The 23562-nt window shown below is 38.0% G+C and overlaps 3 protein-coding genes across 4 annotated transcripts in view; 2 read left to right on the top strand and 1 right to left on the bottom strand.

The window, feature by feature from the left end:
• The window catches only part of LOC124156001 (serine/arginine-rich splicing factor SC35-like), a 50290-nt gene extending 29495 nt beyond the window's left edge, over positions 1-20795 (bottom strand). Inside the window, exon 1 of the mRNA XM_046530280.1 lies at positions 20695-20795. The gene's annotated coding sequence lies outside the window, so the exon portion shown is untranslated. The remainder of the gene's footprint in view (positions 1-20694) is intronic.
• LOC124156002 (MTRF1L release factor glutamine methyltransferase) lies at positions 1190-15676 on the top strand. Of its 2 annotated transcripts, none has more exons than XM_046530282.1 (5): positions 1190-1388; positions 1927-2012; positions 2172-2382; positions 11046-11293; positions 14839-15676. In XM_046530282.1, exons 2-5 carry the CDS (start codon positions 2005-2007, stop codon positions 15101-15103), a joined length of 732 nt encoding a protein of 243 aa, XP_046386238.1. In that variant the 5' UTR covers positions 1190-1388; positions 1927-2004; the 3' UTR covers positions 15104-15676. The 2 variants fall into 2 exon arrangements, with proteins under 2 accessions (XP_046386238.1, XP_046386237.1); XM_046530281.1 differs by having other exon boundaries at positions 1190-1833.
• A 91-nt stretch (positions 20796-20886) lies between the features above and the next one.
• The window catches only part of LOC124156000 (replication protein A 70 kDa DNA-binding subunit), a 45644-nt gene continuing 42968 nt past the window's right edge, over positions 20887-23562 (top strand). Inside the window, exon 1 of the mRNA XM_046530276.1 lies at positions 20887-21082. Within this exon, the coding sequence (XP_046386232.1) occupies positions 21050-21082 (33 nt within the window). The 5' untranslated portion in view covers positions 20887-21049. The remainder of the gene's footprint in view (positions 21083-23562) is intronic.

Raw genomic sequence — 23562 nt, 5'->3', positions numbered from 1 at the left:
GTGGCCATGAAAGGTAATAAACATTTAAATTCCATCCCAAACCTCACCTGTGAACGATTCGATAGCCTTATCGTCAAGTGATGTGTTGACGAAGAGATGCTTTCGATCGAGAGCCGGAATACTTTCGAACGTAAAGTTACACAATCGCTCCTTCAATTGTTTTCGAGTTGTTGATCTAAATTCCACGGGAACCGGATCGTTACGTTCGAACGTAAAGTTACACAATCGGCCCCATGATTGAATGGGTCATGATTGTGGAAAGTGGACGGCAATCACGACCGAGTAGACAATCACGACCGAGGGGGCAATCACTACCCTGTGGTCAATCATGACCCGCTTATCGCTTTCTTCTTAAGGGCAATATCTATGTAGCTTGTTAAACGAGAGATGAGTTGTTATTTTTATTAATCTATAAAGTTTTTTCATTTGATAAAACCATAAACTAGTTAATTTTTATCTTAATTACTTCTAAAACATTTACAAATACAGAATGTTCCTTAAATGTTCTTTATTACACTCCTTTTATTGTTTTTCAAGGTACAGAATCAACGATAATTTCCAATCATTCGTGGGGCATAGGGTTAGTGATCAATATTTTATTATGGAAAGTTAATATAAATAATGGAACTGATTGAGAGGCATGAGAGAAAACTGGGCTCTCTCAAGATTTTCGGCATATCACCTGAGATATGAAGGCCATAGGTACCCTGAAATGTCGAATATAGAAAACTTTACAATTATTACGAACATTGCCCCTAAAAGTGATTGCAATACCATGCCATTCATCACCACGAGTGAAAGAGCAGTCAAAAACGGTCAATTCAGGTCGCGAGTGACGATCATCAACCGCGACATCTTCGAAGAATGATAGCGATTGGACTGTGCTTGAGTGACCTATGCAATGAGCGATCACGAATGACCTAATGGCTGGCGATTGACGGAGAACAACCACGATCACGAATGACCTGCGTCTAGAACAATCATGAATGACCTGTGTCTAGAACAATCATGAATGACCAACGATCGCGACTGATGGAGAACGTCCACAGCGGTCCACGGTCACGAACGACCGAAGGACGGGAGGAAATGACCCTCTCGGTCATCTGAATGATCCCGTTTACCGATCAATCTCGGAGATGACCCTGGTCACATGATTCGATCGTTCATGACCGACCCATCACTAGTCCCGACGCACGTGTGAACGGGGGGAATCGGGGGTATGCTGTCATCTTCCGAGCCAAATCATGACCAAGGCCCTGATCATGACGATGGCTCCCATGAATTAAGGAAAATATAACGTACCTGACAGCTCTCTCATAGGGCATCTTAGAAAAATCAAAATATAGAAGGGCCACCATCTATAATTCTTTACTATTTACCGAGAACACGTACGTATACGCTAGTTCTATCGATGCCGTCAGTGCACATACATGCCAATTGTGGCGGCTCGTATGCGCTTAAATAGTCATACGTTAAATCTAGTATACAGTGACTACTGCTAATTGGATTAGCCTGTGGGTCATACAGAGATATTTGCGTTTCCCGTTTTCGGCCACCAACTGAATCCGCTATGAGCTTTGTAATTGCTAACTCACTATGATTCGTTTAAATTTATCTGTACTATTTTCTGCCATGGTGGCCCATGTGAAACCTTTAAATTGCCGGAGCGTAAGTACTTGCCTGAATGGAAAGACGTACTTTCATTCAAGCAGTACAGCTATGAGCTATTCAAGGATTGATGCTTACAATGAATGGTACAGTAAATTTGTTAGAGAAGGAGTGAGTGAGCCTCGGGAATCGATTGAAACTATTATTTCTCATGTACTGGCGAAGGTGATGTATTGATAACGGTATCACGACTGTTTCAATCAATATCACTACTGAGCGTGTAGCAATGAAAGAACTTGAATTTGTTAACTTCTCCAGGGACTCCCCCCTCCTCACCATGATCACGATTTATCGAAGAAAGAGCAAGAACATCTGGAAAGTCTTTGTGAATGTCGGATGGCTAGGTAAATTAATAGATAAATACATGTTCTTGAAAACGTGTGTTATTTGAGTCATAATTTTTACCGAATGCTAATCGCATTTTTTTTCTAGTCTGCTGATGTGACTGAAATTAAGTCACCTAATAGGCATAATGAATTTTTATCGTTGTGTTTCTTTTCAAGGATGCCTTTGCAATACATCATCGGAGAATGGCAATTTAGGCGGTTGAATTTGAAATTGTATCCACCTGTTTTTATTCCAAGACCTGAAACTGAGACTTTGGTGGAAATAATTTTAGAGAGGCTATCAAAGAAGTCTGATACCATTAATGTCCTGGAAATAGGATGCGGTAGTGGGGCGATTAGCCTTGCTCTGGCGCAAGAAAACTCCAAGGTACAAGATGCTAATTATAATTAGCATTTCATCTGTATATTTTCTTACTGTTAAATCTTAGGTGTTATAATTAGTTTGGATATCCTGGCCAAATAAGCATTCTATTTAAGCTAGCGGTTACTTCAGCCATAGGTAAAGATTTCCACTTGGTTTGGTCCTCATTCTTTTAAAGGCCTTGATATAATTTATATCATGTGTGGATTTTTTCTCATCAATATAACTTGGAAAATGATATCTTGCAATGAGAAAATTAAGGGACTAACAAGCACATTCATTTGTGGGTTGAATTCCGGCCCGCTTGTAGAAAATGCTGTAATTTCCACCTTGGGGGAAAGAGTTGTAATAAATCCCAAGTTACTGTATAAATTTGTAATTTTATATAATATCATGTGAATGGGTTATAGCATTAAATACTGGAGGATATTCACTGCTAAAAATTCAAACGATATTCACCGGTATCCTTGTATGGAATTTAATTATTATTTGTATTTCTGAGACCATGCAAGTTTCAATGTGCGCCTGTTATCTAAGCATAATGATGCTAATCATAAATCAATGATGATGATTTTCCAGACCACTATATTCGAACGTTAAATTTATTACAACCTATGATTCCAGGCTTAACTTTGTGAAACCTTCCCATTATAGGATATGAAAGGATAAACTTTGTAAGGCTCACTTATGTATTCAAAAAGTGTTGAAATCTTAAAAACAGCTGTACAACTCACACAAATACATCTGTATTTTATATCAGTTACCGCACTTACCTGCATTTTCATTTCTTCTAGAGTGTTAAATGCTGATGGCATATTCATATTTTTCTTTTTAATATCAACACCCCAATTCCTTCATGCAGCATCTTGAATCTGACCATTTCCAATGGCTTGGTTAGCAGGAATCTAGCTGGTTAGTCCCGTTGATGTACTCTGATCCAAGTTCTCCTTTCAAGAATCTTTCCCTCACATAGCATTGACGAATCTCTATGTGTTTTCATTTTTGATGAAATCCTGGATTTTTAGATAACTTGGCTGTGCTAGCATTAATGTGAAGCGCAGGAGATTTTTCTTGAATGTTAGTGCCACTAAATTAAGTTAACCATCTTTTCAACCAGATCTGCTCCTTCACTTGCTGATACTATTTTTCTAATCTCCACTGGTCATCCATTCTGTTTTTTTCTTTTCACGTTCCCTTTTTGCTTCTCTTCAAATTTTTTTATTAATTCCTCTCTTTCCCTTGATACTCCACTTCCACCAGAACAGTGTGTGGTTACATATTTTTCTTAGTCAATTAAAATTTCTCCATTACCATAGCTGTCTTCACTTGACTTTTTATTGTGTCAGAAATTGGAATAGTTTAATGACTGTCTCAGTTTTTCTTCGTGATCAACTTCATGTTCAACAACGTCGGTGCGCAAATTGCAAACAACTTCAGGCTTCATTTTTAAATCGTGCCTTCGTAACATTTTCTCCTGATAAGGAATCCTTACTCTAAATACGTCTCTTTCGTTCACGTACCCAACCAGATGTCCAGGAACAGCCTTGTCATCAAACTTGGAGCGTAAATGCTTGTTCAGATGAACATAACATTCTGTTCCAAAGAACCTCAGATGATTCAAGCTTCCTACTCGTCGTCCATACCACAGTTCATATGGAGATTTGTTTTCAATAGAGGACTCCCCATTGCCATTTAAAAGATATGTGGCTGTAATGCATACTTCTGTCCACAATTCTTTTGGCAACTTGTTTGGATTCAGCATAGAACGCGAGCATTCCACTATTGAGCGGTTCTCTCGTTCTGCAACACCATTTTGCTGTAATGTATAGGGTGGAGTAATGCAGTGCTCTATTCCTCTATTCAAAAGCAATTCAGAAACTTTCTCGTTGTCAAATTATTTTCCTCTGTCGCACCTATGATTTGTTTAATGACATGACCATTTGTGGCTTCATTCAGGAAATGTTCCAAGACAGTACTGACTTCACTTTTCTCCTTAAAAAAATCTGCGAAACTTGCCATAATCATATTAAAAACAAACGTTGTAGCAAGCTCTTCCAAGTGATTCCATAGACATGGATCCATTCACATTGGTGTGACTTTGCTCACCAGTAACCATAGGGCGATTAACTGGACTCATTAATGGCAACCGATGCATTTTTTCCCATAGCTCCACAGAATTCTTCTTTGCACCCATCTAAGTTGATATTCATTTACTTCAAGACGCATTTTACTTGCTTCTTAAGTTGATTGCTGAATCTTTCATGATAAACTTGCAATGTATCCCATGAGGTCACTAAATTTACTTCAGTTGGTTGAGTGAGTTTTACAACGCATATGTGAAGCACTTGTAGACCACAGCTTACACGCCTCACAATCATCGTTTCCCCTGTGTCTTTGTCTTCAAATTTGACACTGAAATCATCTAGTCTAATGCACAAACCTTTTCATTGCTGCTTTCACCGAGAATAAGTGAGCGCTTGCTTCAGGAGCATAAATAACGTCTTTTAATTCTGCATTTTTCCAAGTCTTGTTCAAATGCACTTGAATTTTAAATGTTCCATTTGCATGATCCAGCATGCCTTCTCCTCGTTTTCCAAGTGAAACCATTTCAGGAACAGCAAATTTTGTATAAGATTCAAAATATTGCTTATTCAGAGTAACAAGATTGGTTGTACCACTGTTGCAATGCCAACTATCGGTCTCATCATGGCAATTAATTGAGGCGCCAAGGAATGCCGCATTCTTTTCAGATTGGTTGTTTCCACTACTTCCATCGGTTCTTTTCATTAGACACTGTGCTGCCCAATGACCTATCTGTTTGCACTTATGACATGGAAATTTTTGTATTATGCGTTCATTAATTTTTTTGATTTCTCAATAATGCCACCTCTATTTTGTTGATTTTGCTCTTGAAGATCAGTAGTACTCAGTTTCTCAATCAATAAGTTCAGACTTTGATTTCCCGATGGTATTGTATCCCACAAGTTTATGAAGAAGTGGATGGTCCAGCACAACGATCAGCGGTTCTTTCATCTTTATTACATAGAGCCAAAGTCATTTCCGACCAACAAAGCCTTCCTGCAGAACTCGGACATCTGAAGAAGACATTCCGTGGAAATGGTTATAGCTCGAGAGAAATCTCCATGGCCCTGAAAAGGGCCTTTGAAGGAAAAAGGAAGACACATGAAGAAGAGCGGAAACCGGTGGTCAACGCATACCTGCCGTACGTCTCTACGGTATCCGGCAAGATTTCGCGCATTCTTCATAAACACAACATACGGACAGTGCATCTGCCTCACAAAAAACTAAGACAAGTCTTAGTCCGTGCCAAAGACCCTGCAGGACTGAAATTGCCTGGTGTCTACAGCATACCATGCGAGTGTGGTGAGGAGTATATCGGTGAAACGGGAAGAACGATCGAGACCCGAATCAAAGAGCATAAGCGTCATCTCCGGTTGTGCCAACCATCGAAATCTGCGGTTGCGGAGCACGCCATCAATCTCGACCACGCGATTCGCTGGGAAAACACCAAAATGCTCTGCCACTCCAGCGGCTACTGGGATCACCTCACCAAGGAGGCAATTGAAATACGACTCTCCAAGAAAAACTTCAACAGAGACGAGGGTTTCAACTTAAGTAAGGCATGGAACCCGATTTTGAAAGTGGCGGGAAAAGCGCACTCTTTCTCCGCCAATCAGAACGACCCAACATAACGACCGAGGATATATAAACCTGGCACTTTCCTACTGGCATCATCGGCCCTGATGACGATAGAAAAGGATTCTATCGAAACGTCGGCAGCGATGGAGATGGAGCTCACCCGGATGGAAACCCGAGAAGAATTCACCGCCACCATACGCCGGGAAAAAGTGAAATCTTTTGATAATTGTGTTTGCCTATTTCCCACTACATATATTTTTATGGCATATGCTAGTATATTGTTTATGGATTTACATATATTATTCAAATAGGTTGTTGCGTGAGTGTGTTTGTTGGCAGGGGAAACGATTCACATGTGAAGTATGATGCTTTCACGATTTTTTTACTCCTGTTCCCAAAGCCATCCCAAAATGAAATTTATACCAAAGGTAGAATGCATTTAACTATTCAACATATTTTTTTCCCAATAAAATTTAAGATACATTTTTTTAAATATTCAAGGTCAAAGGTCACACGGTGTGACCTCGGAATAAAAAAATCGGTATCTTAAAATCTAACATTTTTTTACAGAAACTATGTTCTTTTAGCTTTAAAATAAGACCAACAGGCAGATTCTACCACAATTATTAGCTAAGTCATGATTTATTTATGTAGAGCATGCGAGGGAAAATTTTGCATTTTTTGTCATGTTTGCAACCCTGCTGCATGCATACCGTGTATAGCCGAGGGTTAAAATTTTGTGTATGAGTCCATTTTCATGTGCTTTAACTTCCTACCAAATTTCAAGCAAATCTGAGACGGTCGGGTTGAAAAGTCCTCTTTTCTGTGATGATTTGGCATGGAATGACCCCATTTTTTCCCTTTATTAACCCGTTGCAGCATTTCTGGGATGAAGTCAGCCCGGTGTCCATCTTCTAGGAGGTGAGCCGCGAACTGGGATTTTCCTTCCCTGTTTTCAAAGTCCCTCTTATGCTCTTCTGCTCTGACCTTCAGACTTCTCCCCGTCTGTCCAATGTATGAGGCCATACAATCCCCACACTTTAGCCTATAAATTCCACTTTGGTCCCTGATATCCACACGGTCTTTTACACTGGGAAGCAAATATTTTAGGTTTTTTCTTTTGTGGAAGGCTGGTTTGATGCCAAGGTGATTAAGAAATTTACCTACTCTTAGGGAAGCACTACCAATATAATTTATTTTTCTCCAGCGTTGAGCTTCCCTAGGTTCCAACGAATATATCTGCCTAAGGGAAATTTCTTTTTTCTTTTTCGCTACCATGTTGTCTATCATAGCAGCCGTGAAACCATTAGCTGTAGCTATAGCTTTAATGACAGTTAACTCCTTATAGTATTCCTCATTTGTTAGGGGAATGACAATAGCTCTGTGGACCATATTGCGGAAGGCTGCTAGCTTCTGACTAGGAGGATAATAATAATTTTTATTGTTCCTAGAGATCACATGTTCCGGTGACATTGGAAGTCGTCAAAATAAAGTAAATAATTAAAGTAATAGTTACAAATAAATGAAGTGATATAACATTTACAATTTTTACAGATAAAAGAAAAAAAGTTACAATTTTAGTGGTTGATGGGCAAAGATTACTCCGAGCCCAACATAAAATCCTTCAGGCTATAATAGTTATTTTCCATTAAATATATCTTCAAAGCATTCTTGAATGGTGTAGGTGGAAGACATTTAATATCATACGGTAGTCTGTTGTATATTTTTGATAGGGAGAAAAGGGGTCCTTTTTGGCAGAAAGTGCTATGGTAGTCTTTGAGGTGAATGTCATTGGTGGTTCTGGTAGCGTGATTATGGAGAGAACTATTTTTTGGAAAGTATTCAGGGTTATTCTTAACAAAAGAGGCACAGTTGAGTATGTACAGTGATGGGAATGTTAGTATTTTCAGATCATTGTAAAGAGGTAAGCCAGGTGCTCGCATAGAAACTCTGGCCATGGCTTTCACTGCACGTTTCTGCATAGAGAAAACTTTGTGGCAGCAGCTAGCATTACCCCAAAAGATGATGCCATAAGTTAGGTGAGGATATATTTTGGCATAATATATCATCTTCAGAGTATCAATGGTAGTCACTTCAGCCAGCTTTCTTATAATAAATATGCCAGTGGATAGTTTATTCATTATATAATCAATATGTGATGACCAGTCAAGGTTGTCAGTGAGGATAACACCTAATAATTTTGTTGAATGTGCCCGGGAAATCACGTGAGGACCTACATTTAAGATCATACTTGAGGTACCTACATGGAGACCGGTTGCCATGGAACTGAAGAAAAACTGTTTTGTCAATGTTGACTTGAAGGGCGTTATCATGACACCATTCTGACATGCTGTTGATACTGCTTTGTGTGGTATTAACTAGGTCGCTCCTATTTACCTCACTTGAAATGATTGAGGTGTCATCTGCATATAGAATGGCATTTTGGAGGAGCGGTTTGTCTGGCAAGTCATTAATGAAAATTAGGAATAGCAATGGCCCTAGTATAGAACCCTGTGGTACTCCTGCTTTCACAGTAAGGGTATTTGACTTAACTACTGTAATGCTTTTTGCTGTTCTGGAGGTATATTTGACAAATTGCTGACGGTCAGTTAGGTATGATTACAACCAGGAGAGAGCTTTCCCCAAGATGCCCACTGACTGCAGTTTAGAGAGGAGAATTTCATGATTAATTCGATCAAAGGCTTTGCTTAGATCAAAGAAAACACCAGCTGCTAATTTGTGTTCCTGAAAAGCTGTGCATAGTTGGTTTAATAACTGAAAGATGGCTGTACTTGTGGATTTGGATTTACAGAAACCGTGTTGGGCATTTTTCAGTATTTTAAAGGTTTTGAGATAACTCATTACACGATGGTAAAAGAGTTTTTCGAATATCTTTGAGAAGGCAGACAGTACAGATATAGGTCTGTAGTTTGCCGAGTCATTTAGAGGGCCCTTCTTATGAATTGGGGTAATTGAAGCATATTTGAAAAGGTCTGGGAAGACTCCAGAGCATATGGAGGTATTAAATATGTCAGAAAGGGGACCAGCAATGACTTTGGCAACATGCTTAATTATAGGCATGGGTATACCATCAGTACCTGCTGACCAACTATTTTTGAAGGAGTGAATAATTTCAGTTTGCGTGCTTGGGAAGAGAAAAATACTCTGTTCGGGGTTGACTACTTTGAAATCAATTGTGGAATTCAGGGTTGAGGGTGAGTAACAGAATTGTTTATTGAAGCTATCTGCAGTGATTGATGGATCAGAGCAAGGAGTGCCATTAAAGAAGATCGGGGAGGGGGTCAGGGTTCCACAGGAGGATTTTGTGTTATCTTTGATCACTTTCCATGAAGCCTTTATAATGTTGTTTGAGTTTTTTGAGGATGTTTTGAATTTGCATGAATCACATGATCAGTGCATGTTGGTTTGCGATAAATACCAAACATGTGTTTACCATTCTGAATGGATATGGTTAAATCAAGAAAATGTATTTTGTCACTGTCCTGGAATTCCACTGTAAACTTAATGCTTTCATTTAGCGTATTTAACATGTTCACGAAATTTCTCACTTGGCGCTTAGTTCCGTTCCATAAACACAAAATATCATCGACGTAACAGTACCAATAATGCACATTCTTCAAGAGCGGGTGATTGCTTTGAAATAATTCTTTTTCCAAATTATTCAGAAATATTTCAGCCAGTAAGGGTGATAGAGGGGACCCTATAGCCAGTCCATTATCCTGTTGGTAATGGTTACCATTAAACACAAAGTAATTCTGTTTAGCACAGAGTTTTATGAGATGCATTAGTTCCTTCACAATATTTTGGGGGGCTTGGGATTGAATTAACACTTCTTCTGCAAGCTCAACTGCTTTCTCCCTCGGGACACTGGGAAACAGACTTACTATGTCAAATGACACTAACACACCTTTTTTCCCAGTTTTCACTTCCAGTAATTTAGTTGCTAATTCAAAGGAATTTTTAACACTATGAGTGCTTTTAAAATTGGAATACTCGATGAATTTACATTTTAGCACTCTGAGTTGTGCGCCGGGGATGAAATACCAGAGATCACTGGGCAGATAGGGATATCCAGCTTGTGCACTTTCGGCATCCCGGTTCCCTTCATCCTCGCCCGGTTCCCGGCATCGGTTTTCCCTTCCATTCTCCGATCCTTGACCTCCCTCAGCTAATCGGGGAAAAAACCCTCCGAGCACCTGAAAACAGTCACCTTCCCCCCCTCCCCTACCTCACCCCAGACCAACGGTCAGTTTAAAATTCCCAACTCTCCTTTCCACCCCACCTTCCACCCCCATTTCTCAAATTTTGCGAGTGTGCAATGTGTGTATATATATTGGTATGGTTAATTTCTTTGTTTAGTCTTGATAATGCTGCAGTGCAGCGAAACATGTCGACTCTAGCGTAATAAAAATGTTTTATGTGGAAAGTGCAAAGTGTTTCACTTCATATCTCAATATTTCTTCTTCTCTTGTTAACAAGTATTTGTGGTAAAGTCTATATTAACTAGGGAATGTTCCCAGTGGATTTAGCAAAATTCCTGCATCCAAGCCTGAAATCTCCGAATTCAATTCAACAGGTTCAAATTCTGTTATCGAGATGATTTTTTTGTTTTATTCACTAATGCCGGCCTCGGTAGTGGTGGGGTAACATTCTCGCCTGCCAAACAAGAGGTTGCGGGTTCGAGTCCCGCCTGGGTAGGTTTCCCCGGTCCAGGGCATGGTTGTTCGTGTACGTTTAATTGTTTCATTTGTTGAATACCCTGGTTTAAAATGGCCAATAAGAGCTGTATCCGGTGGTTTGAGAATAAAATAAAATAACTAAATAATGACATCCCACCTCAAAATGAATATGCTCTTACAATGAGTAGTTAGGCCTTAGGGTTCAATTAATTTTTTTTAATTCACCCAACATTACTTGGTATATTTAAAAGGTCAGTTAAGCTTTTATTGCCTCTTGATTCTTTATTCATTAGTGTGAAAATTTTCCAGGTGGTTTGCACTGCTATTGACCAATGCAAGTTGGCTTGTCAAGTTGCAAGAAAAAATTCATCAGCCCTTAAATTAAGTGATCGTGTCAACATTTTATGGGCTAAATTGACAGAGGAAGGGGAAATAATTGATTGTTGTTCTAAATATAAACTGGTGGATGGACTCCCAAAAAAAATTGATATAGTAGTCAGTAATCCACCCTATATTCCAAGACCTGATGTTTTTAATCTCCAGCCTGAAATTTTATTGTAAGTACATTTAATTAATATTTTTGATATAATGCTAAGTTCTCTGGTAAAAAATCTGTACTAATTTAAAATTGGGAGTTTTCTTTAATCTTAAAATGCATGTTTATGGTTTGCTAAGTGAGGAAATTTATAGTAAAGCAGTTCAATTATGATAAGGAAGTTTTTGCCTCTGCTGTCTACTGTCTGGAATGTTAACAGTGGTTGACATAGAAGCTTATATTTTAACCATGAATTTTTACACTCACAGATTTCCTCATCAATCGCTAATGAGATCTTATCCATAATATTATGCTATATTTTATGCACTTTCCTTTAAGGCTTTAGATAAAATTCCCTCCTATTTTTAGCAAAATCATTTTTACCATTTTCTCTCTTAACCTTCAGCCATTATTGTAGCCATACACCATTATTTCTAAAAATTATTGCATTTTGCTAGTTTCATTGTTAACTTTTGTATTTTTTCCCTATGTATTGAAATAGATATTGCTTTAAGTCACCTGCCTGTAATAATTATAATTTCAAAATATGCATGGTGCTTCACATCTTTGTTCTGTACATACTTAAGGAGGTTCTATTGAAACAATTAAATGTCAATCTTACGAAAAATCAATATAAGCTTTCTAATTCTTCACAGTTGACTTTAATGACAGGTAATGAAAATACTGCTTTCCATGGTACAGTTGAGGACCTCAAATCCAGAAAGCTTGGGACTGAAGGGCTTTTGGATTTCTGGTCTTCATAGTATACTTAGTAAATTAATTAATGTGCTCAGGCTCTTGTACTTGATATTTGATATCCTTATGTGTCCCTGACAAGGTTCTTAGCGAATGTCTATAGTATGTGCTAACTTTCTACTCACCCCAGAACAAGGCTTGGAGAGAGGTGCCATGAGGTGGCAAGTCAAAACAGTAGGCAGAGGAATTTTCAAATGTTTTTCATTGTGTGTTTCATTGTTCAAATGTGGATTTCGGGTTTTCCAGGATTTCGGGATTCTGGATTTGAGGTCCTCAACTATAATTATTTTAAAGGTTGCATTTAAAAACTTTTTTTAGGCAGTAAAGTTCCTCTCATTTCTCACTGGTTGTTGAATTGGGTATTTGAGTAACATCTTGGGTAAAACATCCATTCTTACATAGATTATTTTCCCTGTAAACACCTTTGTTACAAGCATTTTAATTGGCTGCCGCCCCAACATCAGATTCAGCTCAGAAAATTTCATACTACTCTTCGGAGACAGTTTTCTCCCATCCAGTCAGGAGAAACAGTTTTCTCTACCAAGTTACAGACTTAGGTCAGGGGAAAACTACGGGAGATAACTCCTTCAAAATGAAGCGCCTAAAGTTACAGACTCCGAGTCTCAGACAAAGAGAGTTGCCTCGTCTGAAAGCCGCCTGACTTTCACGTGAACGGTGGCCGGCGAAAAGTCGTTTCGTCTGAAAGTGGCCTCAATGTAACATTGTCTGTATTTCACGCCGATGACGGCGCACCGTCGAGCCGGATTGAAATGGGCGCCATGCCGTCAACGGCGCGATTCGATTCGTTTGAAGGCACCCATAGAGACCTATGATAAGTTCAAGGCCCTTATATAAGGGCCATGGATAAGTTAAAAGAACGGCTCCGTGCTGTGGACGGAGGCAGACGAAAAGTCAGCTCGTTTGAAAGCGGCCGCGGCTACGGAAATGTTATAATGTTGGCGAGAGCGACAAATTGACGAATACTTAAATTCGCTTGTTAGGGTGCCTTCGAGCGATCCGAATCGCACCGCTCACGGCACGACGCTCATTTCTATCCGGCACAGCGCACAGTAGGCTGAAATCGAAAAAAGCTGGACAAAACCTCAAAATCGATTTTCGACTTTGAGGTTTTGTCCAGCGTACCCAGGATCATAACTAGGAGGGGCCAGCCATGGTCTAGGAGGGGGCAAGCCATGGGATTTATGAGATTATTTCCTTGAAAAAATAGTTTTATTTTCAACAGATTTAGGCGTTACTTGGTGGAACGATGAGATATTCATGGTTAAATAAAAACACAGTACTATTCCACAACCTTATATTTGCAGTCTACTAGTTTCAACGTTACAACGTCATTATCAAGACTCTTGATAATGACGTTGTAACGTTGAAACTAGTAGACTGCAAATATAAGGTTGTGGAATAGTACTGTGTTTTTATTTAACCATGAATAGTTTTATTTTAATGTTTGGAAAGGAAATTGCTTAGCTTTTCTACAAAACACACACTTTATTGCCGACTAGTTTCGGTTACACTGTACCATTATCAAGACTAGTGATACACATCAGAATTTGCCGGTATATATACTCTGTGGTCGGGTGATTGGAGGGGAAGGGGAGGGGGGGGAGGTAAGTGACGGGGAAGGTGAAGGAGGGAAGAGATAGGGAGAAAAACCAGAGGTAGTTACAAAGTAGAGCGTGGGTTGGCGGCACAAGGATTTTTTTGGGGTGTAATAGTGGAATGTCTAGAAGGGGGGAGTGGAAAGGGAAAAGGTGGTCATTAGCAATGGGTTCTTTCCTCTTTACAATTTTTAAAATTTCCAACTGTTCTCTGATGTCCAGCTGTGTTCCTTTTTTGACTCGGTGAAGCAATTCCGGGGTAAAATCCGCTTGGTGGCCTTCCTCCCGAAGATGGGTAGCGAATTGGGACATCCCAGTGTTGTTGTAGTAATCGCGCCGGTGTTCCTCCGCTCGTACGGTCAGACTTCTTCCTGTTTGTCCTATGTATTTGGAGTCACAATCACCACACCTTAATTGGTAGACCCCGCTCTTGAGGGCTGAGTCAGTGGGGTCCTTGACTGAAGGTAGCATGCTCTTCAGGTTAGAATTATTGTAAAAGGCCGGTTTTATGTTGATTACTTTGAGTAATTTTTCCAATTTAATAGAAGGTTGGCCTAAATATTTTATGCGTCGCCATGACTGTTGATCCGTGGGGGTGGTAGAGTAAATACCTCTGAGTAAGAATTTTCTCTTTTTGCTTTCAAACAAATCGTTGATCAATTTTTCGGTGTAACCATTGGCTATCGCGATTTTTGTGATGGTGGTAATTTCTGAAAGGAGATCTGAGGGCTCTAAAGGGATCGACAAAGCTCTATGCAGCATGCAATGAAAGGCTGACAATTTTTGGGTTATGGCATGCTTGGAAGTTGCGTGGATGACTTGGTCTGTATGAGTAGACTTTCGGTAAATGGAGAACTTATGCTCGCCGTCTTTAATGGAAATATTTAGATCTAAATAATTTAGAGTGCTGCCCTCTTGTAACTCCATAGTGAACTTGATATTTGAATTTAAAGCATTGATAAGGCGTATTTTATGCGTCGCCATGACTGTTGATCCGTGGGGGTGGTAGAGTAAATACCTCTGAGTAAGAATTTTCTGTCTTAGTATTGATTACACTGTTCATGTACACGAATTACTCATTCTATGGTTTTATTTTAGTTACATTGTTATGCTATTACATATCATAAGCAAGGGGAAGGGGGGCAGCTGGGTACTCCCATGGCTAGTATTTTACTAATATTTATTTTGATTATAGGTATGAAGATCTGAGAGCTATAGATGGTGGGAAAGATGGCTTGGAAGTAGTGTTGCCATTAATAAAATTTGCATCGACTCTACTGAAGCCATGTACAACTTCAGATGATGGAGGGAAATTATTCATTGAAGTTGATCCCATCCACCCTGCTCTCCTACGGAACTGGCTTTGTGGTGAAGAAAACTCCAAGCTTCAATTATTATTAAAATATGTGCATCTTGATCTCTTTGGGAAAGAACGCTTTGTGGAAATAGTTAAAGTTTAAAATAGGGAAAAATTTATATGTGGTTGATTCATATAACAGCTACAGACCTGAATTGGCTTCTAAATCTGCTCTAACTCCTTAATAATGTGGTGGCATTACTCTTGTGCTACCCTCAGCCACAATCTAGTGGAGTGATGGAATGTATGCCATTTGCAAACAAAGCATATATCTTAATATCTTTAAGAGATATCATGGACACAAGGTGAAGTTACTGCCAGGCAATTACTATGGCTTCACGAATTACTCATTCTATGGATCCAATACACAAGTTGAGATCCAATGTAGCCTCTTTATGTTTAAGTGACGGTAATTCCAGTAATTTGTTTCATTAGAAAAGCAGAACTCAGGTACAAGTGCAGGTAAATGTAAAACACAGTGTTCACTATGCAGTGCTGGCTATTAAAAACTCAATAATTCTCTAATAGATGACTATTTAATCACTCACCTCTGTAATCGGCACCAGTGATTATTTTTGGATGGCGCTATACCGAAAGGCTTGGTAGGGATTTCGCAGAAAAGATTTACCATTGCCTATGCTTGAGGAGGACAACTTCTAAAAGTTCTTAAAATGGGCACAAATAAAGAAAAAAAAGGTTAACATTAAAAAGCAGAACTTTGTGCTTTCACATTAATAGTATAATATATTTCATATTAATGTGAAAGCACAAATTTCTTCCATGAAAGTGGTTTTATTTTTTGCTAAAATTCGTTTTAAAAATAAGTGATTTCAGTGCTATAGAAAATCTTGGCGGTGATGTTATAATGCTAAAATTTTTGCACATTTGTACCTAGGCATTTTATTATTTTTTGGTGCACATTTCATGATTGCTTATATGTACTTTTTTAAAGCATTTTACATAACATTAAATACAATTTCAACAGTACAAAATTTCTGATGAAACCTAATGAAGGAAATGGTTCAAGCATTAATATTATAGAGTGAGCAAGAAAAGATGCATGGTGAATACATCACTTGACTGTCTTTATGAGGAAGACTAAAGCAAACATTGACCAAATAGTACTGAAATTTGTTTTTAATTTCATTGTATTAACTTAGGCCAATAACGATATTTATGCTCCTTCTGCTTCTTTTTCCCTATAATCAGAATGTATTCTTGACGAATACGATCGGCAGACGGCAAATCCCCACTACCCATGTATGTACTTCCAGAGCCTTTCTCAAAGTTTTGGATTATCAAGTTTCTCTACACTAATTCCAGCATTTAAAAATGCTTCAGTAGTAGGGACAATAAACTCCTCTTTCGCCTCGTTCACTTTTGTTGACTGAGTAAATGTCTGTTCAAATGATAGCTGTCGTTTTGTGAGTCCCCTTCTTTCGCATGTTAACGTGTACCACAAATGATGTGCTTTAACAAAGTGTCATGTCCTTCGGATTCAAGTCTTTTATCCCAAAATTTACTCAGTACTACTTTATCTTTCACATAAAATCCTTCTGAGCCAAATTCACTCACCCTGGTATGAATGGTAACACTAGGTTCTGGCACTTTAAAATTCCTCTCCATCATTTGATACATAAAGCTGTAGCCATGGTTAAAAACAGTCCAAACGCGAATCATAACCAATTATAACAGTGTATTAAAACCGAGTGCTGAGTAGCTATGGTATAAGTAATGTATAACTTACATTTTGACCAAAATGTTTCATGTCGTGGGCTCCCTTTTGATAGCCCTCATCTAGGTGCCGCGGGAAGGTAGTTCAACAAAATTGCTTAGTATTGATTACACTGTAGCCAATTGATCAAGAAAGACAAAGACAGATAAGCACAATCGGATACAAATAAACTTGAACCGGGGGTGTGTTGAAATGATTTTTTTTCGCATTAAAGCTCAGTGGTGCACTGAATATCCGAAGATCTGTCGGCTAATAATTAGCACCCCCTCTCCTCCTATCCTTCATGTTCCATTCTTCCCTTCCCCCAACTGCTAGCGCTTTGTACTTTCAAATAACAATAGGCCTTTATATGGATGTCTTCAAACGAGACGACTCGCTCGCCACGCCATATGCCGTGCTGTGAACAGCGGCCGGAGGAAAGTCGTCTCGTCTGAAAGCTGCCTTCCGTTCCCAGCTTGCTGCCGCGTTTAAGTCCATTTAAGTCTACAAAACTGTTAAGTTAGACCCACACTTAAGTTTTTCCTGCAACAAGAAAGCGTTCAGTGAAGAAGTGTGAAAAGAGCGTGCAAGAAGTGTGAAAAGAACTGTGTGCACACTTTATGCACGGTTTTCTGCACGCTTTATTTTCACCAGGGATTAAAAATGTAGATGCTAGTAGTATTAATTAAGTTTTTATATTGTGAGTATTTTTAATGAGACCCTGAACATGTATATATAATTACTTGAAGGAAAGTGCAAAAATAATTGAATTATTGATTGGGTCCATTGATATTTTACAGTTACTGATAAAGAAGTTCTTAAACTACAGCTCTTCTAATATAAAGATCAAAATGAAAATAAATAAAAATATTTCATAATATTTTATCAGTTATTTTCTTCTCTACCCGACATTATTCATTGGTCAGCTAATTTATATCTGGATGATAAAAGTTGTTAAGTATTATCCTTAAAAAAATAGTTTGAGGTATGTTAGTTAATTCAGGCTTAAATTTTTCTGCAAAATTAGTACATGCCTCACTTTTTGCTTAAGTTTTTATCTACACTTAAAAACAATAACCAACGAGTATGGATAAAAGCTGTGTACTTATGACTATATCCATATGCCATGTAAAAATTAATTAGACATAGTTTAATTCATAACAATTAACCAAAGGTCATTATTTGGCCCCAAAATGTGCTTCGCAATATTTTACATTTTTACTTTTGCTTTTTGAATGGGTTATTTGAGAAGGTTACCTTGAAGATTTATTAAATTTCAGGGCATTTTCAGGGAACAAATTAATAGATCCATAATACGTACATAATTAAATTTTATAAGCTTATAAGTTCTCACTTTTCATAGTATTTTTTCTTGCAGAATCTTATTTCTTAATTTTATCTTGTTTTCAAGAACGAAAATAGTGTAAAAATCCATTTCCGGGCTTAGGAAGTCCCAAAATTTTCCGGTGTGGGGTGGGGGTGCCATTATGAGCTCCAGCCGAGGGCCCCCAATCACCCCAGACCGCCCCTGCACAAAGGATGTCATTTCATTGGACCGATTTTTGATGTCCGCGTGACTACCTCGACGTCACTTGAAAATGATATCAGGATGATATCACAATAAATTTTCATTCCTCCTTGAGAAATGGTGGGAAATAGGGTTGTTCACCATGTTTTTTTTATTTAAGAAATCGAAAGATCGTGCTTCAGAAGGAGCAATGACAATAATATTATGCTATTTTCTTCATTGTACATGTTTAGAGAAGGCTTTAAACAGTGACAAATTTTACGTGACGCCAAAAAGCCCTACTTCCATCTTGAATTGGTGTGTGACGTCACAAGCCTGTAGATGCCCTACTGCAGTGTTGTTTAAGTGGCTCAGCAGGGTTATTCCACTTTTTTTTAAAGATCTCCAGCGTCTGCCGCCAGATCAGTGTTTAAAGAAAATCCAAATTTATCCTTTAATAAGAGTAATAATAAGCAAAATTACCCTTACTTGTACATATTTATTGCTCATCATATCACAAATAGCACTACAACGCACACATTTCACGAGCTGTCTTTTTGATACGTATAATCAGTATATTCCAAATCAACTGATTCAATAAAAAACTTCGCTCACAATAAATATAAAACACTATTATGTAACACTAATAAAACATGACAATCGGTTTTCCAATCACTCTGCACACACAAAAGAATTTGCACTCCTTGAAGTTCGTAAGGATTCTCCACACCTCACTTACCACTCATCACTAACGACTTAGAATCAGTTTACGTTATTTTACATTGACATTACGAAGACAATGAAATGAATAGGCTGAAACAAATTATTAAACTAGCTAAACCAGTTATTGTAACATCAAAAAACTTCGAATTTCACTTTCACTATTACCGTAACCAAAATATGACCAAAACAAACAACAGCGCAACGAAATTCGTGAAATGTAAACACTGACGAATGCTCCAAATGAATTGGCAATAGGTAATAAAATCAAACAGAACTTAGAGGCGAACAAACGAATGAAAATTAATATACGTTCGATGTATCCTCTAAGTACAACTAGCTCAAATATGAAACATATCCTTCGCAATAGTGAGATACCTTAGATCGAAATGTATAGGGTTGATTGAACCAGCATGGAAGAAATAAATAATTTCGTCGAAGATGTTACATTCACAACTCACTTCACTTGTCGCTTCACTCTTTACTTCATCGTCTATATGCAATCAATTCACTCAGGGGTACATTAAGGGGACAAATTTTGTTCACTTGCACTAGCGGCAAAATGAAAGTTCACTGCACGTAGGTAGTTTCCTTGCAAATGCAGCTATACAAAACTTTCAATTACACTACATACGTTGCCTGCCTAACTTGAAGAATGGATTTTATGTCGCCTTGATCCATCCGGAAGCTTCATGCACAACATAGGCCATTTCAAAATAAGGAATAACCTTGGCAAATGTCCAGTCGGCATGCAGAGTGCTCAGCTTGGCATCGAGCGATCGAGGGTACAGGCCAGCCGTACAGGCTTGTTTCGTCATCACCTCTATTTCAAGATGGCCGACCGTTTTTGGCGGCGTTTAAAATTGTCCGAATTTTGATTGCTAATAACTCCATCATTACTTTTTCAACGCATCTATCATTCATCCCAATCAAAATGAAATTACATCAGAAGTGATATACATTCGTTTTTTTAGACCGTTCTGATAGGCTTGAACAACCCTATTACATCATGTGGAGATATTAGGAGTTACAGAAATTAATAGGAATTAATTTTTTTATGAAAACACAGCAGCAAACTTGTTGCAAGAAAGAAATCGAACCTTATGGTCGGTATAATCGGTCGTTATAATTTTTAGAAAATGTTTATAATTATGAGATTCATACTGAGCAGTAAGTGGTTGAACAAGTTGGCATAATTTATGATAATTTTGAATACACAAGGTAGTGATTATTCTTAGGTTATTCACGCGTTGATTTGCTAGAATTTTCCTTAAGGATACTTGAAATGATAGCAAAATGCTGTTTATTACGGCGCAATGGTTTTTGTAAGCAAAGTCTTGATTGTAATGACATTTTTCGTTTTTCGACTACGCATTTTTGTTTACAATGACAATGTAGGATCACATTAAGAAACGGCAGAAATAAAAAGTAAAGCACACTTTCCTTCAATGTCATATTATATGCACAGCATAGCAATATTTTCTCGAGGATGTAGCATTCTCATGAAATTTTCTTAACACAGCATCACTACTAGACTAACTAGGCCAAAGACTGGTCACAATAGACTAACATGAAAACAAATTTTTCAGCAATGAACGCTTTTCCTGTGGTACGCTTCGTTCACAATTACCGAGCCCTCGATACGATAGACCACTGTCTAAATACCAAAGTCAGTTGGCGTTGTTTTAACCACTCCAATGGGTTATTAGTTTTCTCACGTAAGGATGTAGGATCATGGGCGTTGTTTACTTACAGGTGACAGATACGCTAATGAGGCCTAAATCAAAAGTCTTATCCTTTCATTTCCTCCTCGAAATTCTAGTATCCTTCGTCAGGTAGTTTCTACCGTCGACGGGACCACGGGACGTGCTGCATGTTGTTGCTTGAAATTTGAAATGCTTACGCGCCTTGCGGGTGTTGCGGGGAGATACGTTCTTTTGTTTTAACATACGACTTTCAGTTGTTGTGTGTGTTCTCCCGCGCAATTGTGGAAGAGGTCCGAATGCGGCGGCTATTTTGCTGAATACTGTTATCGCTGTCACTTTAAATACATTGTGTGGCTTAATAAGACAATTTTTATTTTTGTTTAACACGTACCCTGTTCTACGATGAACGTCAAACTGAGTGAAGGGTCCTTGGCGGTGAGTAACTTTCCCCTCTTGGGTACTTACATTTTGGGATTTGGTGGTATGATTAAGATTTGTCATATCGCGAATTTTATCTCATGATATTTTCCTCTTGATATTATAGCCATTCGGGTATGGGATCATTTATGGCATTTTTCAACCGTTTTTTCCTTATTTTTATGTCTCTCAACCATGTCACCTCTTGTATGTTCTAGTATAAATGTTATTCTCAAATGGAGACTGGTATCTGAACATTTCTCTGAGTGGTTTCTTAAGATAGTTCATTGTACTTTCTAGATTGAATATTAAGCTGTTTAATACATTATCTTTGATAAAAGAACCAGTTGATGTTATTATGTATAAATTTAGGATGTGTACAACTCGTGTGGTGACTGGTAAGCCATGATCCCCAAAAGAACAATCTATTTGTGAGGGTAGTTCTCCTGATTTCTTTAAAGCCTTATTTGTCATGCCTGGTTGTAAAAATGGAAATAAGTATAATGTATAATAAAGTATATAATAGTATTATCACACAATTGGTCTCAGGGAAAATAATCGAATCATATGTGTCGGATGTATTAGGAAAGAAAACTGCTAGTTGAAATTTGTGGTGAAAAATCTTCCCCATTATGAAGAAGTGTCTGGATCGAATTACTCTGTTATTCCTTCAAAGACCAATTTTAATTTTAATCAATGCCCGACTGAACTCATTAAAAGATTTTTATGCTAGCGATCTCCAAATAATGGCCCCTATTGGTTTGTTGGATGGGGGATTTTATCTCAAATCAGGCATAAGTGGGGTTTCAAGTTACCATCACTGATTTCTTGAAGAAGCTATATTTAAATGAAATAAGTATTCTTATGATTAATTAATGGACTTTATTTAGGTTAGGAACTCAAACCGACATGTTTTAAGCCTTGAACATAGGTTGGTTGAGACCCTGAACAAAAAATGAAAAATCGCATAAATGCTTGTAACTATTGAACCAAGGCACAGAAAGCGCAGTGAATTTTATTTTATAGAATATTCAAATGTGGACATATTGGCTACCCTGGTGAAAATGAACTGTTCGCTTAACTGTTCGTAAGCTGTGCACGTAATGTGCAAACGGTTCACAAATTTTCTGGGCCGTTCATGAAGTGTTTGGGAATTGTTCGCACGCTCTAACTTGGTACCCACGAACGGCCCATGAACGGAAAGCCTTGTGCACGGCTCCTGCACAGTTGGACATGAACGCTTCATGAACACGTATCTTAGTTCTGCACATCTCCTCCACAATTACTAAATGAAATAATTTATCCATGATTCACTATTTTACATAATTGATCATAAGGAAAACAACCATCATTGTGTTCATAATTTTCTATACAAAATTAGGATCAGATATTGACTTAAAACTTGAAAAATTTCCTGGGCCGTTCATGAGGTGTTTGGGAATTGTTCGCATGCTCTAACCTGGTACCCACGAACGGCCCATGAATGGAACGCCTTGTGCACGGCTCCTGCACAGTTGGACATGAACGCTTCCTGAACAGATATTTTAGTTCTGCACATCTCCTCCACAGTTACTAAATGAAATAATTTAGCCATGATTCACTATTTTACATAATTGATGATCATTAACATATCACCCACGAATTAAGGAAAACAACCATCATTGTGTTCATAATTTTCTAAGCAAAATTAGGATCAGATATTGACTTAGAACTTGACAAATTTCCTAGGCCGTTTATGAAGTGTTTGGGAGTTCACACACTCTAACCTGGTACCCACAAACGGCCCATGAATGGAACGTCTTGTGCACGGCTTCAGCACAGTTGGCCAAGAACGCTTCCTGAACAGATTATTAAATTCAATAGCCCAACCCATTTCTTCCACAGTTACTAAATGTAACATTTAATTAATGCTATTCATGATTCACTACTTTGCATAAATGATAAGCATGAATTGAAAGAAACATGAATGAGTGCATTATAAGGGGAGACATTTAAAATTAGGGCTAATATGTTCAAAAATTCAAAAGGGCTTTAACTGTTAGTGAATAGTGAAATTGCCAAATTGGTATAATGAGGGTAATATATATTTACATTGACAGTTTTAATAAAAGTGTAAATATATAAGTACAAATGTTTTGAGGTTGCTATGCATTTACAACAATAATGTGAGCAAAGTAAATAAAGTGGTGAATGTGTGACTTTCAAATACAATCCTGAGCTTGGGCAATAACTGCAAATAACCCCAGAAGAATGAAAATCTTAATTCCCAAAGACTTGAGAGCTCTTCCTGAACAGTTTAGTTTCATTGGTATGCAATACTTCAGTTCAGCCTAGCTACAATTTGTAAACATATCTACCACAGCTTCCTGATCAAGCACTGGTATTATTAAATGGATTTCTTTTTCTTGACATCAATTATTTAATTATGATTAATGTCTTGGTGTATAGGTCTGAGAATGATGTACAATTGTTATGAATGATAAAGGTTGCATACCTGG

Source organism: Ischnura elegans, chromosome 3, assembly GCF_921293095.1.
Source record: "Ischnura elegans chromosome 3, ioIscEleg1.1, whole genome shotgun sequence".
Lineage (NCBI taxonomy): Eukaryota > Metazoa > Arthropoda > Insecta > Odonata > Coenagrionidae > Ischnura > Ischnura elegans.
Note: the sequence above shows the minus strand (reverse complement) of the source record. Positions and strands in the feature narration are given on the sequence as shown.

What these genes read in the sequence shown, in the direction of transcription:
- LOC124156002 (XM_046530281.1), top strand. Translation starts at nt 1,597, where the DNA reads ATGATTCGTTTAAATTTATCTGTACTATTTTCTGCCATGGTGGCCCAT. An exon ending in TGGCGCAAGAAAACTCCAAG is followed by an intron (nt 2,383 to 11,045) that starts GTACAAGATGCT and finishes AAAATTTTCCAG; the next exon opens with GTGGTTTGCACTGCTATTGA. An exon ending in CTCCAGCCTGAAATTTTATT is followed by an intron (nt 11,294 to 14,838) that starts GTAAGTACATTT and finishes TTTTGATTATAG; the next exon opens with GTATGAAGATCTGAGAGCTA.